The sequence below is a fragment of the Wolffia australiana genome, chromosome 15 (assembly GCF_029677425.1).
Source record: "Wolffia australiana isolate 7733 chromosome 15, ASM2967742v1".
NCBI lineage: Eukaryota > Viridiplantae > Streptophyta > Magnoliopsida > Alismatales > Araceae > Wolffia > Wolffia australiana.
Window position 1 is genome coordinate 6,855,020 of NC_135849.1, and position 16,385 is coordinate 6,871,404.

At 38.5% G+C, this 16,385-nt stretch overlaps 1 protein-coding gene across 3 annotated transcripts; it reads right to left on the reverse strand.

The window, feature by feature from the left end:
- Positions 1-5,024: 5,024 nt before the first annotated feature.
- Positions 5,025-13,143, reverse strand: LOC144712815 (flocculation protein (DUF1296)). Of its 3 annotated transcripts, none has more exons than XM_078587146.1 (11): positions 13,017-13,143; positions 12,612-12,905; positions 11,628-11,671; positions 10,443-10,545; positions 10,091-10,202; positions 8,924-9,330; positions 7,978-8,374; positions 7,555-7,852; positions 6,992-7,147; positions 6,099-6,584; positions 5,025-5,666 (listed from the first exon to the last, which is right to left on the reverse strand). In XM_078587146.1, the coding sequence occupies exons 2-11, from the start codon at positions 12,775-12,777 to the stop codon at positions 5,400-5,402; spliced, it is 2,436 nt and encodes an 811-aa protein (XP_078443272.1). In that variant the 5' UTR covers positions 12,778-12,905; positions 13,017-13,143; the 3' UTR covers positions 5,025-5,399. The 3 variants fall into 3 exon arrangements, with proteins under 3 accessions (XP_078443272.1, XP_078443273.1, XP_078443271.1); XM_078587147.1 differs by having other exon boundaries at positions 6,992-7,144; positions 10,443-10,548; XM_078587145.1 differs by having other exon boundaries at positions 10,443-10,548.
- Positions 13,144-16,385: the final 3,242 nt, after the last annotated feature.

Below are 16,385 nucleotides of genomic sequence, written 5' to 3' on the forward strand. Positions count from 1 at the left end.
CTTCGTAGCATTTATTGCAAAAAAGAGCTTATTTTTTTCATTCTTCTACGTCGCCCTCTATGCCAGAAATTCAAATTTTATTTGTGAGTTATTACTGCAATCATGGCTTCGTGAATCGCGAAGCCATAACTGTGTGACGCAATGATTGGCTGACGCCAATCATTAAGTCAGTTGATGATTGGTTATCGCCAATCATCACAATCATTTCTAATTCATCGCCGTTCGATGAATCGAACGGCGACACGTGGCAACGCAAAATAAAAGGGCTTAAAATATTTTAAAATCCATATTAATTAAAAAAAAGCCCAAAAAAATACATATCAATATATATATATTGACTCAGAAAAATCATATCTTTCCAATTTAATGTCGAAAAAATCCAAAAAATATACTCTGTCTCAAAAATTATTTTATTTTATAATCTATTGTTAGAAAGAACCCAAAAAATACAGAAAATTAAGAAATTCATTCTAAAAATAGATTAAATCATTTTAAGCTTGATAACATGCAAATATGAGTAATAAATGCAGATAAACATGTAAATATGATCATATTAGGTACTAAAGATGCATGTTGTCATCAATACAGTGAATTCATGTCACCGTAGTGTAATTTTTCCTTAGACCTAAGACACCAAAGATACCTTGCAGATGGACAGTTGTGTTTTTACTATGACCTATGATTCTCTATACGTGAGATTCAAAACCGTCCTAGCTTTGATGCAGAAATAATTCAATTAAGGGGATTAAATGGTCAATAGGGGATCATCTGCCACATTATTAGATTAGACTTTCTCGAGGAAGAAGATGAAATTACATCATTGGCCAAGGGTAGTGGAAATATCATAGAATGTGTTCTCTAATATTTTCATCATGTGTTCTATAATATTTTCACCATGCATTATTACTAACTAAATGATCAATTAGGGTTTGACAGCTAATCATACCCAAATTCATTCAAGAGTCTAGTGCAGATTAAGGAGTATACATAACACAATACAAATGACTCTAAAGGCTCCATGAAAAATTTGACATAATCCTCGAGGTGTAGCTTGGCCCCTTATAGGCATTCATCGTAACTGATCCATTAGGTTAAAATTGGCATGTGATTAATTAATCTTTGAGTTGTATATTTAACTAATAAGTTCAGCCCAATAAGAGTTGTAGGGTGATTGAAGTTATTAACTGGACAGTTAAATGGGCCTAAAGGGTCACAAAAGATTTTTAGACGGATGGATGTACTTTAAGTTAAATAACTTTTACTAATTTTTTCCTAGAGATAAGGAATTTTTCCAGGGACTTTTATGAAAAATCCACATTCTCTCATTTGATACGCGTGCAAGTCATTTTGAGTGCCCTTTGTATTATCCATCTCTTCCTCGAATGGTGATTCAAGTGAGGCTAGATGGAGAGCAAATCATATTTTTTCAACGTAGTTTATGAAAATAAGAGGAGGACTTGTGCTTTGAAGAATGTACAGATATGTCAAGAGTCCAAACATCTAAACAGCTTGAAGAAACTCACCTTATGAACCAAAAATCACTGATTTGATCCAGAAAAAGGTGTTGATTTTGGTTTTCTATGTTTTTATTTCCTGATTCTTTCGAATTGCTATTCTGGTGAAAAATAAGATTCAGATAGCGTCGATGAGGCCTACAAATCCCAGAAGCTAACTCAAAACCCAAGTGCTAGAAACCCATGAATGCCCACACAGAGCAAAGGGGGGCATGTTAGTGTAAACTTGCAGTTAAAAAGTGGGGGGCTTCAGACCAATTTTAGACTATGACTTTTGCTCAATAGTCTTTCTAGAAAATAACAGGATGGGTGGTATGAGTTGTGCTTCTACAGATATCAACTCAAAATACAGCTAGAAATGGGAAAATATGTGCCTAAGAGGGCCTTGAAATTAAGTAGAAGAGAAAAATTGTCCAAAGTTTACGCCAGCTTTAACCAAGACTTTGACATTTCAAACAAAATTTGGTATCAACTGAAAGATATGGCTACCTATGGATTGTGATGTGATCAATCCATGGGAGTGAGTTTTTGTGATAGGGAAATCTGACTATCATCCTCCCGCGCATTATCTGTCTTCTTATAGTTATAAGGAGATAATCAGCCTTGACAGTCAATACAAAAGCCCTTTTCATCACTTTTAGTCTCTCTCTCTTTCGAGTTTTGCCCAAAGCATCAGTGATTCAATAAGGCTAAATGAAACAGATCCACACTGTCCTTTGTTATTTTTGGGACAGTTTTGTGTTGTTGCTTAACTTAAACTATCCATTGAAATGATGGGCGCCAAATATTTGGAGGGGTTAATCGCTGACTCTTTTTGGGTCGGCCCTTGGTTAGAGAAATCGAAACTTTTCTTGATTCATGTGATGTGGAGTAGATTTGATGATGCAAAGTGCAGGTTTTGTTTCTTTGCTCCAATATTGGATTAGATATATAATATTAAGCTTTTATAATATTATTTTCTTGTTTTGATTGGATATTTATTGCATTTCCATTTTTCTTCCACTGCTCATCCAATAATCAGATATGGTTGAATTGGAATCATTTTTCTTCGACTTTTCAATACTAATCAATTTATACTAAAAATATCACCCAAGTTTCCATTACTTCCCATTTTTCCGTTTTTTGATTGATTCAATCTTATGTAAATAGAGTCTGGGTCACTTTCATTCACATTCTGTCTTAATATAACAATAGTCATTTCCCCTATATTCCAACTTGGTATTCATGAATCTTGACCCAAATTTCTAATGAATACCTGTCAATTGATTTTCTAAAGAATACCTGTCAATTTGATATGTTGCACTTCACGTTCACCCATCCAACATCCAATATCCGATGAAATCAAGATGATATCAGATAACAAATATAGGACATCAGACTAATATTGAATATCCACCCGACATTGGATATCAGGACAGATATCGTAGGGATCGGGACAGTGGATGCCAATGCCAAATTTCAAAATCCGTGCCATGTTAAAAAAAGGAAAACACCATAAGATCTTTCAAACGAAATCATTATGAAAAAAATTGTACTCAAGGAATAAACTCAGTATATGATGCTGACTTAGCCAATCTGGACATAGAATCTGATGTAGTCAAATGCCTTATGGTCTGGGCCCGGCTAACAAATAGCTTATTTGAATTTAACATTTCTCATGTTATTTCAACAAGTTCAACTTGAACGAATACTCTGTAATTTAATTTAAACATTTGATATTGTCCAACAGCTTAATAACATATTGATGTGATTCATAGTCGGGTGATACATCATTTAAATCGTATTTCAATTTATAATGTCCAATATCAAGGAAGCTGATATTGGACATCCTCATCCAACCCAACAGATGAAGATGGATGCCACTATCAAGATGGATAACAGTATCAGATATTGATACTTTAGCCAACGGTATCAGATATGGTCATTTGGTATCCAGAGTATGAAAACCATCCATCCAATTTCACCATGCAATATCAGGCTGGGGACAGGTGAACACTAGCTGCACTCTTACTAACAAAAAGGTTGAATTTTGAAGCCCCATACAAGGGCCCCAAATGAGCTGCTAAAGCCTCTGAAAACAGATCCTCATTTATCCTTGATCCATTTTTCCTTCTTGACATAAAATGGCTAATTCCCTTCTATAAGTTGTTTGGTGTGTTAATCTTGAATGAAATATGGTAGAACTTGCGCATACAACCCCAGAATTTAACTTGCCAGTGCCAGCACCAGGACAACAATAAGTGAAAGCTACTCACAGTAAAATCTAATTGACAAATTTTCTTTTGTTGTGATAATCTGCACCCATGTCGTTTCCGAATTATAATTTGACAAAACAACCGACCATTCTGGGGCTCCATAGATAACAATCAATACTATTGATTCCCAGAGGATAAAAATAGAGGAAATTCGATCCATACATAGCAGATAGGAAACCTCCTCTGTTAGAAGATATTTAAATTGAAGTAAATTGGGAGATCAGTTCAGAGTTGTAATACATTATATTCATTATAATCATTTGAGAAACCTAAATGTAGGTTTACCACTGAACAAAAGTACATAAGTCGCATTGAATATTAAATTTGCTTCTTGCATCTGTGCAATGATCAATGAACTTGAACAACTTCACTCTAATTGTTCATAGCACTTTAATATACTTCGGGGTTGTTGATAGACACTGTAGAAACCAGAATACCGATTTCAAGTCCTCAATATATCATTATTGTCCACACCTTGTGTAACAAGGAGCTTCTCTAAGATCTAGAGGAAAAGGCCCATAGAGGTTTTGCAAAAAGGAAGGAGACATTCTCCTTGCAATTTTGGAGACCTGAGCAATGAAGGTGAAGGTGACTGTGGCTGTGAAGATTAGAGGAGTCAACGCATGAACTACAACCATGACACGTGATCCAATAATCACACTTTTGGATGTAGTTGAAGGCAAGGGTATTTCAAACTAAGTGCAACAATCAATTGGTCATCCTTGGTAGGATAACAAGCCAATTGGTCATCCTTGATAGTACTTAGTTTTTAAACATGGGTATCCGGTGAGTGAGGATGTGAGCTAGAAGAGCTCTGTCCCTCAATCTGGATAAAAACCAATGTTTAATCCTTATCCTCTATCCCCTTCCTCACATAGACATTCAGATAAATGAAGATTAGAAATCCAAAAAGTGATAATTTAATCGGAAATGCCAAATTCAACCCTTTCTTCGCCAAGTCTTCGGCTGCCAACAATTGACTTAATATTAATTACTTCTACAGTACACATAAACATAGATCATTGCGACTCTGCATCTAAATATTCAAAACAACCTCAACATAAAACCATGTTTTTAACTATAATATTAGGTCACCATACACAATTGATTAAATAGTCACTCGGATTAACTAATTAGTCGGGTCAAGAGGCAGGTAGACTTCCAAGTGGTCGTGTGGAGGGGGGAGCTCAGGCATCACAGATCAGGGACTGTTGGAACTACAAAAATTGAGCTGTCGACTAACCGAGCCAGGTCATTCTTGAAATGAAATATAAGATCACTAAGGAAATAGGACCACTACACAGTTCGGTCTGAGCCACCCAAAATTGATTTTACACGTCAAGAAGAAAGAATAAAGCCCAATAACAAACGACAAGACAAAAGCACCGTTGACCTCCCAACCCAAAATGAAGAGACAGAAAGATATAGAGAGAGAAAAACAAGCATCTAAAGAGGAAGCTGGCAAATGTGGAGAGAGAGAGAGAGAAGAAAGCAGAGTACTCGCACCTGGCTGAGCTGTCGCTGCTGCATTGACTGTCCGTCTACCATAAAGAGAAGATATTTACACTCTGCGTGCCGCCAAGTCAACGTCTTTCCATCGAATCTGGATGAGGCTGATGACGTATGCGATTCAGTAGTTGACCGCCCAGTTCATCTGGGCTCGCTGGGATGGCTGGTAGGCAGCTGCAGCCGGCGGCGCCAGTTCTGGGGTCGAGGCAGGGAGGGTCAACGGGGGCTGGAGCAAGGGGTTGACCGGCTGGGCCAGTGACTGGGAGGGATGGTAGAGACCAGGGAAGGCGTTGACTGACTGGGCGGGGGGCATATTGTAGAAAGATCCCGTCTGGAGGCCAGCAAGCTCTCTCCCAGCGCCAGAGATCCACACTGCACCGCCTTCATTCTGTGTAAGGTGCCCACAGAGAGAAGCCAGAGATCAATGGTGACGGCAGCAGGGTAGGTAAAGATGGAGATGGAACTGGCCAGATGTTGATAGAATCGGAGATAGAGATAGAGATAAGATAATAGAGATAAGAGAGAGAGAGAGAGAGATAGTGATGAAGATGAGGAGATGACGATAGAGATAAGCGGTCAGAGATCGTAGAAATGTAGATAGAAATAAGAAAGAGGAAGTAATTCATATATATAGTCAGAGGTAAAGATAGAGACAGAGATGGACATATTGATGACAGAGCTCGATGAAGAGATGGCGATAGGAACAAATCACGAAAAGAGATTAGAATAAACAAATAGTGTATAACGACAAAATTAGAAATGAAAATAGACATGGAGACAAGGGGAGAGAGCACAAAACGAAAAAAAGATAGAGACTGACCTGCTGCCCAGTGATGTAGACATTGCTATCCTTGTATTGAGCAGCAGAGGGGTCATCATTGACCGTTGACGGGTTGCTGTGGCGGGGTTGACCAGAGCTGTAACCGCCACTGCTCGGCTGCGACGAAGGGAGAGGACTGCTGCCGCCCGTCCCACTCTTGTACTGGGAATACTTCATGGTAGCAGCAGCAGCTGCGGCAGTGGCAGCAGTGACAGCAACAGGGGGCGGCGTGTACAGGCCACTGGGAAGGGGCTGCTGGGCAAAGTGTGTGCCACTAAAGAAGGGATGAATGGGAGTGGGAACGTAGAATGGGGAGTAATAATGGCCATACGGCATGTAGTTGGGGGAGTACTGCGGCATGTGTACTCCAGGCTGACGATAAGAAGGAAGGGGCTGCTGGCCGATGCCGGCTGACGTGAGCATTGCTCCACTAGCTTGGGCAGCAGAGGCATTGATGGTGGTGTCTAACATAGGCGAGCTGACGCCCTGATGATGAGAGAAAGAGAACTCCTGAGAAACTTGCATAATATAAAAATGAAATGATCTAACTTCAAAAATCCTGGTATCAGATCTGGTATCACTTAATCAATAGCCGTGTCAAACATATCTTATCCACAATTGGGGACCAGATTGATGATAAGATTGGTCGGACTCTGACAACCCGAACCAACTGAGAGATTCGTGTAGTGATCAATCAGTCCACTAAGTGAATGGATCGAGGGCTAGCCAAGTGAAACTAAAAACTATCGATGAACTTTGCGAAAACGTTCCCATAGTCTATGAGAACAGAATAATTTGTTTCCAATTTAAAAGCGGCACAAATAGTAGCAGCGGTACTTCCTAAAGTATTAAGGAAATAATTAAAGTAAAAAAGATGAAGCTGAATGGTGTACCTCCTGAACTAGCTGGGTGTTATATGGTGGCATTATGGCAGTATTCCCCCCGTAGTTACTGACGGCTGGTGCAAGATACGGAGAAAAACGACCGTCCCCATCAGCACCCGGTTGGTAAATTTGGGTATAATAATTTGCGGAAGGATCGAAAGGCTGCTGAACAGAGTTTGTACAAAATATCAGAGTTTGTAAAATAAGACGAAAAATGATAGTAATTGTAGTAGAAACAGGATTGTTATTATAAGTAGATGAAACCCGTACCCAGGACAATACATGACATCTATAACCGTTTCGTTTGAACTTTCGTTGGCTTTTCCAATCAAATACTAATTGTACATTTAGTTCAGAAAAGTGAGAAGTTTTACATCGATTCCTACAGTCAGCATGGATTTTATGGAACAGAATGAGGTAAAAGCTCAGCTTTGCATCATTCCCTTTTCTTTCCTGCTTTATCTTGGGGTAAAACTACATTTTTTAACCCAAGCTAACTTGAGTTAGCTTAAGGCACGGATGAGAATGCTAACTTGAGAAAAAAGCAAAGAAAGGAGAGTTGAAGTACTTACGATAAAGCCAGCAACTGCAGAGGATTCGCGGTTCTGAGTCTCGGAGCCCTCAAAAGACGCAAACTGGCCACCAAGAACAGGTGGCACCAGACCAAACGCTGAATAAAGCGGAGGAGTGTGCATTCTCGAAACCTGAGAACTTTCCAGGGAAAGAACGGCTTCATGCCTCAATTCTTCTTGCTCTGGCATAGTCGGACCGTCTGATGGTGTCTCGGCCTCCTTAGATGACAGAATCTCCGACTTCTTTGGGGAATGGTCAAGATTTTCTTGCTGCGATGACGATGATGCACTGTGTTCACTGAGATACATGAGAAATTTCAATCAGCATTCAAAAGATAATCATATCAATGGGGTTTATACAAAACGGGAGGGGTTGTAATCAAAATCATATTTCTAGCAAGGCATAAAAATAGTGATAATCACCTCAAGGTTGATCCGGCATCATTACTTGACGTCTGAAACGAGTCGCTCAAAAATGTTGAGCTTCTGTCATTGGAGGAACCATTGACCAAAGTTGACCTGGTTTCAACAGCAAAGCTGGCATCAAAGCTACCAAAACTTAGTCCACTTCTCTGAGCTTCTGGGACTTGAAGGTGATCAGGGATGATAACGTGCTGACGCTCTGAGACGTGTAGGTCCTCTAGCTTCTGCTGAAGCTTAGAAGCAGGAAGGTTGGAGTTTACAGAACTTTCTGGAGTTACAGCCCTGACATCTTCTTCAACTATAGTGCAAGATATTTCATTTGTGTCACTTGCAACCGAGACTGAAGTTGGTGCTTGCTTTGCGGGCTTTGGCTTCCACTCCATGTTAGGAGCAAATCCTGAAAATAAAATTCAAAAGGTTTGATGACAAAAATTAACGTTGCGCTTTAAATGACAGGTAGCACAAAGTTTCAAAACCACAGAGAAATATCAAGCACCCCTCAGAGGGAAAGGGGATATGCTCAACAATGCTATGCAAGAAAATCATGCCAAGTATATTCTCAGAACGAAAAAGAAAACAATAGGTTGGTATATAAAAATTTATCGCATTATATCAATCAAGCATCAACCAACAGAGAGTAGAAATGCAGATAACACGCATCCCTTCCTAGGATATTTTATATTATTGTAAATGACACTTTGTTGAAGGTATTATACGTTTAGCAGCTACCGATCAGCCATCTAGATATAGAAAAAAAACAGAATAAATATGGTCAATAAAATTCGATATTATTGAGTGGAAAGAATTTTTTTATCATTCAATTATGAACAGCAGATCAAAAGTTAAGAACATAATGAAATCTGATTCCTCACGTGCACAGTTACCCCCGTAAGAAAACGTTAAAATTACCAATAAGATGAAACAAGATGAAAGTTCGCCATATCACCTTTCTGGTGACCAACTGCTTGTTGAGACCTGCCTCCTGCAGCAGACACCGTCTTATTTGCAGACGACAGTATAAACTTCTGTTCTTTCCTCTGAGCACCTGCGGAAATATTAGCTGATTCTGAAGGGAAACCACTACCCCTCGGATACTCATTCGTTTCTTTGGTTCCAACTTCAAATTGTTTGGCATCATTAGGAGCACCGGCATCAAATTCAGATATGACAGAAGCTGGAGCTTCTAGAAATGTCGAGCTTCGGGAATTAATTTCAGAATGACATACGGCACTGTCTTCGACAGTATGGTGTTCAGAGGATGGAGATATCTCCTCACGTGATATCTGAGGTATAGCATCCCCCGGAGAGCTAAGGGACTCCTCTTTTGACGGATCATTGACCTCAAAGTCCGGGCTGACAAAAAAAATTACCATAAATTTATTAGCTACATAAAATAAGTCTAAGGCAGCAGCATTCGCAGAAATTATAATTTACTAGGATTTAATCTTTATGAATCATGTTATCACCATCACTCGTGAAAAAAGAGGCAGGAAAATTGTCAACTCTTTATGGCAACTTATTAATATAAAATTACGTTCAAATTCTTACATATTTAAACACATTTGACCAGGAAATTTCCTAACTGAAACATTAGACCAATGGCGTAGAATTTTTTTTCAAAAGAAATCAATGCTGATATTTCTGGCATTCAGAGAAAAAGAGAAAATACTAGTTGACTTCAATGGACATCATGTGACAGAATATTTATATGAAGATTTCACAGAATTTTAGCTCCTTTCAAGGTTTCCAAGGTGTGAATTTTATGTATATGACTTCTGTGGATACATAATTTTCTATTATGAAACTATGGTGTAGAATGCTGATATTTTTAGTTGATTTTATAAGTCGTATCATCCATGATTTATTATCCAGAACAGTGAAAAATAGACGCATTGAAAAAAGCCACAGGGACGAAGATTACAGGCATTCAGGCAAAAAAGGAAAACACTAGTTGACTTCGTGGACGCATCATATGACAGGATATTTTTCTTTGAAAGAAATCATATGACAGGGTATTTATATGCTGATGGCACAGAAGTCAGTACTTTCTGGGTAAAGAATGACAGAAAAAATGTTTTTAAAAAAACAGAATGACAGAAAAGGTGACACATACCGGGATACTTGACTGTCTAATATATTAGCGTTCTCCTGATATCTAACATCAACACCTTTCTCAGTTCCTCGGTTGGCCACATCTCTCTTTGCAGGGTTAGCTCCGCCAGCATCTGTGAAATAATAAAAAAACATTAAAGAACTTCGGAGTACCACAAAGGCAGATAGCCTCAAGAAACGTCTATGAACACTACAATTGAGATGATCAACGAATCTTATAAGTAGACATGAAACTGAGTTTCTACTAAAATGAAATATAAGATGCAATCTCATCATTATGCCATCTAAATTTGCATAAACAATCATGGCAAACCATATATTTAAACAAAATAAATTAAATGGGAGAAATATACCGTAAGACTGGTAGCGGGTGTTGTAACCTCCGCGGCCTCTACTCCCACGACCTTGCAAACTGGACCTCCACTGACTGTCATGCGGCTCCTTGTTGATAGCACTCTGCTGAAAAAATGAATGTTTAGAGGAGAAAATAAAAATAATAGATCTCATAAATACTTCTATCATCAGAAAAGGTAAGTTTGGCTGAAAGAGAAACAGAGAGACGCCAGATAATAGGCCAGAAATAATCGTACAAAATAAATGAAAATGCTCATCCCTCGATTAAAATTGATGGACTAACATGTGGCGCCATTAATCCAATCCTGTAAGACGGCTTGTTACACACTAGTACACCAACCTAAGCAAAGTTTCTAAATTAAGAGATTGATTTCTTATAAAGCCTTAGACTATCACCTGGCCAGTCCGTCTCAAGGAACAAAGAAGAAAGTTTGGGGATTAAGAAAAACCAATGATTTAGAAGTTTACTATCTATGTGACCTCAAACTCAGAAACAAACGCAATGAAGAAAATAATGGGAATAGTCACAAAAATGAAGCAGATTATTCAAAATCATATCAGAATTAAATCTCAAGATAACGGCCTCCTTTCAAAGTTCATTAATGAATGCCACCTAACTGGAAAATTGACAGGTTAATGGAAGAAACAACGTTGTTTTTGGCGTTGAAAGTTCTCGACTGCGGAGCGGTTTCATCTTCTTTGCTTGCACTTTTTTTAGCACAGAAAAACTCTAATAAATATGGAGATAATGAAAGGTTGTCTCATAAATATGAAATAGGGGCAACAAAAGAGGTCCAACGAAAGATACACCAGTCAACAAGTAATGAAGAAAGCTAAGCGAATAATGCAACCGGATTGCTGTTCTAATCAATTCAGTAATTCAACAAATTGAGAATCACGATTATTTTTCTTGAGTATCCAATCCAACGCAGAGTTCTCTATCTTAGTTCAGTCGAGAAATTGATAGTTCCTGATTCTGTCGAAATAATTAACTAAACAAAAAGGAATCGGTGTCGTAGAACACATCATAGTCAATATTTTTATGTGAGGGATAGACTATATTGCATTCACCGCAGAATTCAGACCTCCGTTGTGATAAATAATAACTCTCAACGAGTTGGCCTAAATTAAATGTAGGGTGAGAAAAAAATTGAGATTAACAGTTGAAGACAAGAGAGCACCACCTCTTTTTTCCTCTCACGCTTCCTCTTCACCTCGTGAAAAGTGTCTGCAAAATCGCGAATAACAAAAAACGATACTGCGTCACACTAATAATCAATGCAAAAGGCGAGGAAGCAGAAGAGTAGCATAAATTAGAAAGTATTATCAAAAAGATGACCGGTACGAATTTTAAAAGCCAAGTTTTCACGAACATTTGGACTCTAATGAGACAAGAATGACAGAAAAGGAAAGAGATAGCAGACTACAGTTCATCCAATTACAACAAAACTAAAATAAAATACGAAGGATCAATATGATTCAAATAGCCACCGGATATCAAAGAGGGAAATCCTGAGGACATGATTTCGGCAAACAAGTATTAAGTGACACAGAAATCAGCAGTTGGATATAACTCGCAGGGATTTAAATAAGACAGTCGTGACGTCACCGCTATGTTACTCGCATAAACGAGAGAGGAAAGGGATTTGCAAATCAAATCAACAAACAATCGTCAAAACCTCGAGAATCAGGTACCGGATCTAAGGATTAAGGATCTGCGTTAACGAACATAACTATCACCATATTCAACCACATATATCAGTGCAAACAGAGAACTGATAAGAATCGATCTTTTCTTATCAGAAATCGGGAAGTTTGAACGGGGAATCAATACAAAAATGTCATTTTGAATGAGATGGACTCATTGCACTCGGCCGACTAAACAAGGGGGCAAAGCAGAAGTTTTTTTTTTTTTGAAATCCCAAAACAGAAGTTATTACAAGAACCAATTTGCGGGTTTGAAGTCAGAGACTGAACAAGAGGGCGCTCAAAGAATCGACATCTCTCAGCCAATGAATAATCTATCAAACTCAACAAAAAACACCCAAAAACAGAAAATTGAACGTGCGCACCAAAAGATGGCTAACCCACTGCGGCAAAAGCGAAAATAGGGCGAAGAACGAAAACAAGAACTCGACTTCGCAAGGATCAGAGATCAGCCGAGAAACCTAGAAAAAGGAGCTTCTGCGCTGCTTCGTTGGGATCCATATTGCACTCCTGGAGCATTGCGTAAATCTCATCATCACCATGGTTCCCCGCGATCTCCCTTATGTCCTGGATAATCTTCCTCTCAGAGGTCGGAATCAAAACCCTAGAGGCGTCGCCGTTGTTCATCCTCAATGAACGACCGAGGGCACAGAGTACAGAAGACGGGGAATCAAACAATTCGGGCCGCTTCAGAGTACGATGTCCCAAGCTTCAGGATCACAATCAACCATGGGGCGTGGCAGGAGATCTGGCCGCTGTAAAACCTAACTGAATGAGAAGAAGAACAACAACAACAACAAAAACAAGAACAATAACAAGAACAATAACAAGAAGAAGAACAAGAAGAAGACGGCGAAGACGAAGACCTAAGTAGGAACTAGGAAGCTCCGACTCGTTCCCCCCCTCCCCCGCTTCCACCTTCAAAGAGCATTCATTCGTCTTGCGCCGAAGAAAGAACGACTTTTTTAGTTTTTTTTTTAAGTCGGATCTGTCTCTGTCTATTTCTCACCCTACTCGTGTGTTAAACAGGCCGGCCCACCCGGCCCAGAAGGGCCATCTTTCCAGAAAAAAATATCAAAAATAAAAAACAAAATTCAACCTGAATCTTAATTAAATATACCATCGAATATAAATGTTGGCCACTGATCACTTGGCCAAAAATGCCCCTTTTCCAATATTTGAAAATCCAAGAAAAACTGGTATTCCCATATTTAAATGTGCAACTACTGGAACCTTTGTAGAATTCACTGTTGGGAGGTTTTGAGCCAACCCAGTGTGATCGCCACGCTTGAAATACCCTCCCCCCCCCCAAAGAAAATTAACCAAATATGTCACAAAAATAATATGAAAAGTAAAATCAAGCTTCTTAAGAGTCTCATTTAATGATATTATTGATTTTTTATCTTTGTAGAATCTATTGTCAATAGTTGTTGGGATGATCAAACGTGATGAGTATGCCAGAAAAGTGATGGATATTATGTGGCCGTCAAGCCTATCACACTTCCATATTTATTTAAGTTCATTGAATAAAATATTTGCATTCATTATTATTCCGTGTGATGTTTATAATGAAGTCCATGAATACATGCAATGACTTAGTGAATTATGATGAGATCATAATACAATGATTACTAGTTTTTAAATATATATTCTTAATATTCATATTTGACGGATAGTCAAGACGGACATTGAATTATCTGAATATAATAGCACTAGTTGATCTTACTTATACGATAAGTATAGCTAATCTTGTAAGCTATTAGTGTGGCGACACAAAGGACAGATGATGGGTGCTCTTTGGAAAAAGAGTTCACTGAATTGATCCGTACGAATCCTTGAATGGTATTTTACCTAAACGTCAATCAGGTTGATTCAAGTCACGGTTGTATAAGTGATCCACTGACCTGATACACCAAAGACGTCTCGTGAGTGGATGACTATGTTTTGACTATGACTTATGAGTCTCTAATCATGGGATTCAAATAAGTAATAAATCAGATTTAGTAAGGAGTTTACGTAGATGATTGAGTGGTCAAGATGGGACCATCCGCCCTTGGTGTAAGAGGAAATTGACCCGAGAAGACGATGCAAAAAAATCCCTAGCCAGGATAGTGAGGATATTGGAGAAGGCATTCTCCAATGATATATGTTACGCATTAGTACTAAGCGAATGACGCATTAGGGTTTGACGATAAGCCATACCCAAAGTCGTTCAAGAGTCTCGCGCCGATGATGGATTATACATATACATTAACCGATGATGGTAAAGGTTCCATGAGAGAGTTCGAGACTACTCGGTATCTTCTAGAAAACGAGGTGTAGCTTGGCACCCCACGGGCTAGAAACATAATTTATCGATTGGGTTAAATCGATCCATATGTTGATATAGTTAATTAACAAGGTTGGTAAATAAATATTATTGGGCCATTAAAGTTATAATCTAGAACGATACATGGGCCTAAAGGGTCACACGCACAAGGTCATAAGGCATTGGTGGATATATTTTACTTTGGAGGGTTTTTGAGAAAAACCTCAAGTGAAGTATAAAGAGGGAAAGGGGTCTTATTTGAAGCACCCATGTAAGCCTAATTTAAGAGCCTCTCCCCTTCTCCTCTCTCTTCTCCACTCATCTAAGGAAGACTGTCTTCATGATGAGGAGATCTTCTAGATTTTCAAGAAGAGTTGAAGAAGAAGAAGTGGAGATCCAAGCACTGAGTGAACGCGTGGATACTTCTAGAGGCCGAACGCGTGAACGGCTTCAGAACGATCTCATAGCGGCAAAGTCAAGGGTGGAACGAGTTCCCCAAAAGGTACTTTCAATTTTTTTTTTTAAAGATCGATTGAGAAGCGATCGACCATGCTTCCGCATCCATGGAAACGTGATTTCCATGGACGAACGAAAGCATCAAACCCAATAAAAAGGACCCCTCCCAAGGAAATTAACCAAAAGCCTACCAATAAATATATCAAAAATGAAATCAGGCTTCTCCCCAACCCTTAATTATATTATCGAATGCAAGTATTTAACCATTTGATTACCGCATACTCAACTTAAATGTTATCATCAAACTCAATATGGCAGATGAAATTTATCAAAATGAGTGGAATTTCCTTTATCTAAGAATTGAAAAGCCTAAGCGCCACCAATGAATTCATTAATATTATTGATGCTTGTGTATGGGATAGTCACTTCTCCTTACAAGTGAATGGAAATTCCATTCATTTGTTCACATTCATGAGATCTCTATGAGAAGGTCATTCCGTATCACCAACAATTTTGATGGATATTATGTAACCATCAAGCTAATCACACCATAAGGTTTTGTTTACGTTCATTAAAAGAAACTTTTATTGATTAAAATAAACTTTTATTAACATGATGTTTACTATGAATTTTATAAATATGTGCAATGACATATTAAATTATGATGAGATCCATTATTCATTATTAGGTTTTCAGAATACGTGTCACGTATTATGAAAATTTTGATTCGATGCATAGGTGAGATGGACATCGAGTTATATGGATTGAATATAACTTTATGATCCTACATATACAATAAGTATGGTTGACACTAAGGATAGGCAGTGGGTGCTCATTAGAGAAAGAGTTCCTTAAACAGATCCATATGAATCCCTGAATGGTATTATACTAGAAAGTCAATGAAGTTGATTCATATCACAGTCCTGTAAGAGATCTATTGACCAAAGATACCAAGGACATATTGTGGATGGAAGACAATGTTTTGATTTTGGCTTACATGTCTCAAAGCATAGGAAAATAAATCTTAGCTCAAATGTAATGAGAAGTACACATAGGTGATTGAGTGGTCAAGGAAGGATCTTCTGACCTTGGTAAAGGAGGAGAATGACTAAAGGAAGACGATGCAGCTAAATACCTGTGATTAATGGAGAGAGAAAAAAGAAGAGAGAAGAATTTGGGGCAAGAAGGAATCATTTTTATTGCTGAACTGGGCCCCCTTTTATAGAAGAAAAAACTTCACTCGTTAGAAAGGGAATATTCCTAAGGAATATTCCTGTTTCTTGATCATATATCTTGAATATATAACTGTTTGAAACAGAGAGGTCCAGCTGCTTTTAAAGCAGCTGGACTCTCCAACGGCTGGGTTTCAGCCGTTGGAGAGTTGGGCCTGACTGTGGTCAGGCCCAACATATATTAGGCCCAGTAGGGCCTAATATATGGGCCCTACTGGGCCTACACTAATGGGCCCTTA

Excerpts from the sequence above, each read along its gene's own strand:
- LOC144712815 (XM_078587145.1), bottom strand. The coding sequence starts at position 12,777 with ATGAACAACGGCGACGCCTCTAGGGTTTTGATTCCGACCTCTGAGAGG. Across the intron at positions 8,375-8,923 it reads AGCAGTTGGTCACCAGAAAG|GATTTGCTCCTAACATGGAG; the intron begins GTGATATGGCGA and ends TTTTATTTTCAG. Across the intron at positions 6,585-6,991 it reads ACACCCAGCTAGTTCAGGAG|GGCGTCAGCTCGCCTATGTT; the intron begins GTACACCATTCA and ends TCTCATCATCAG.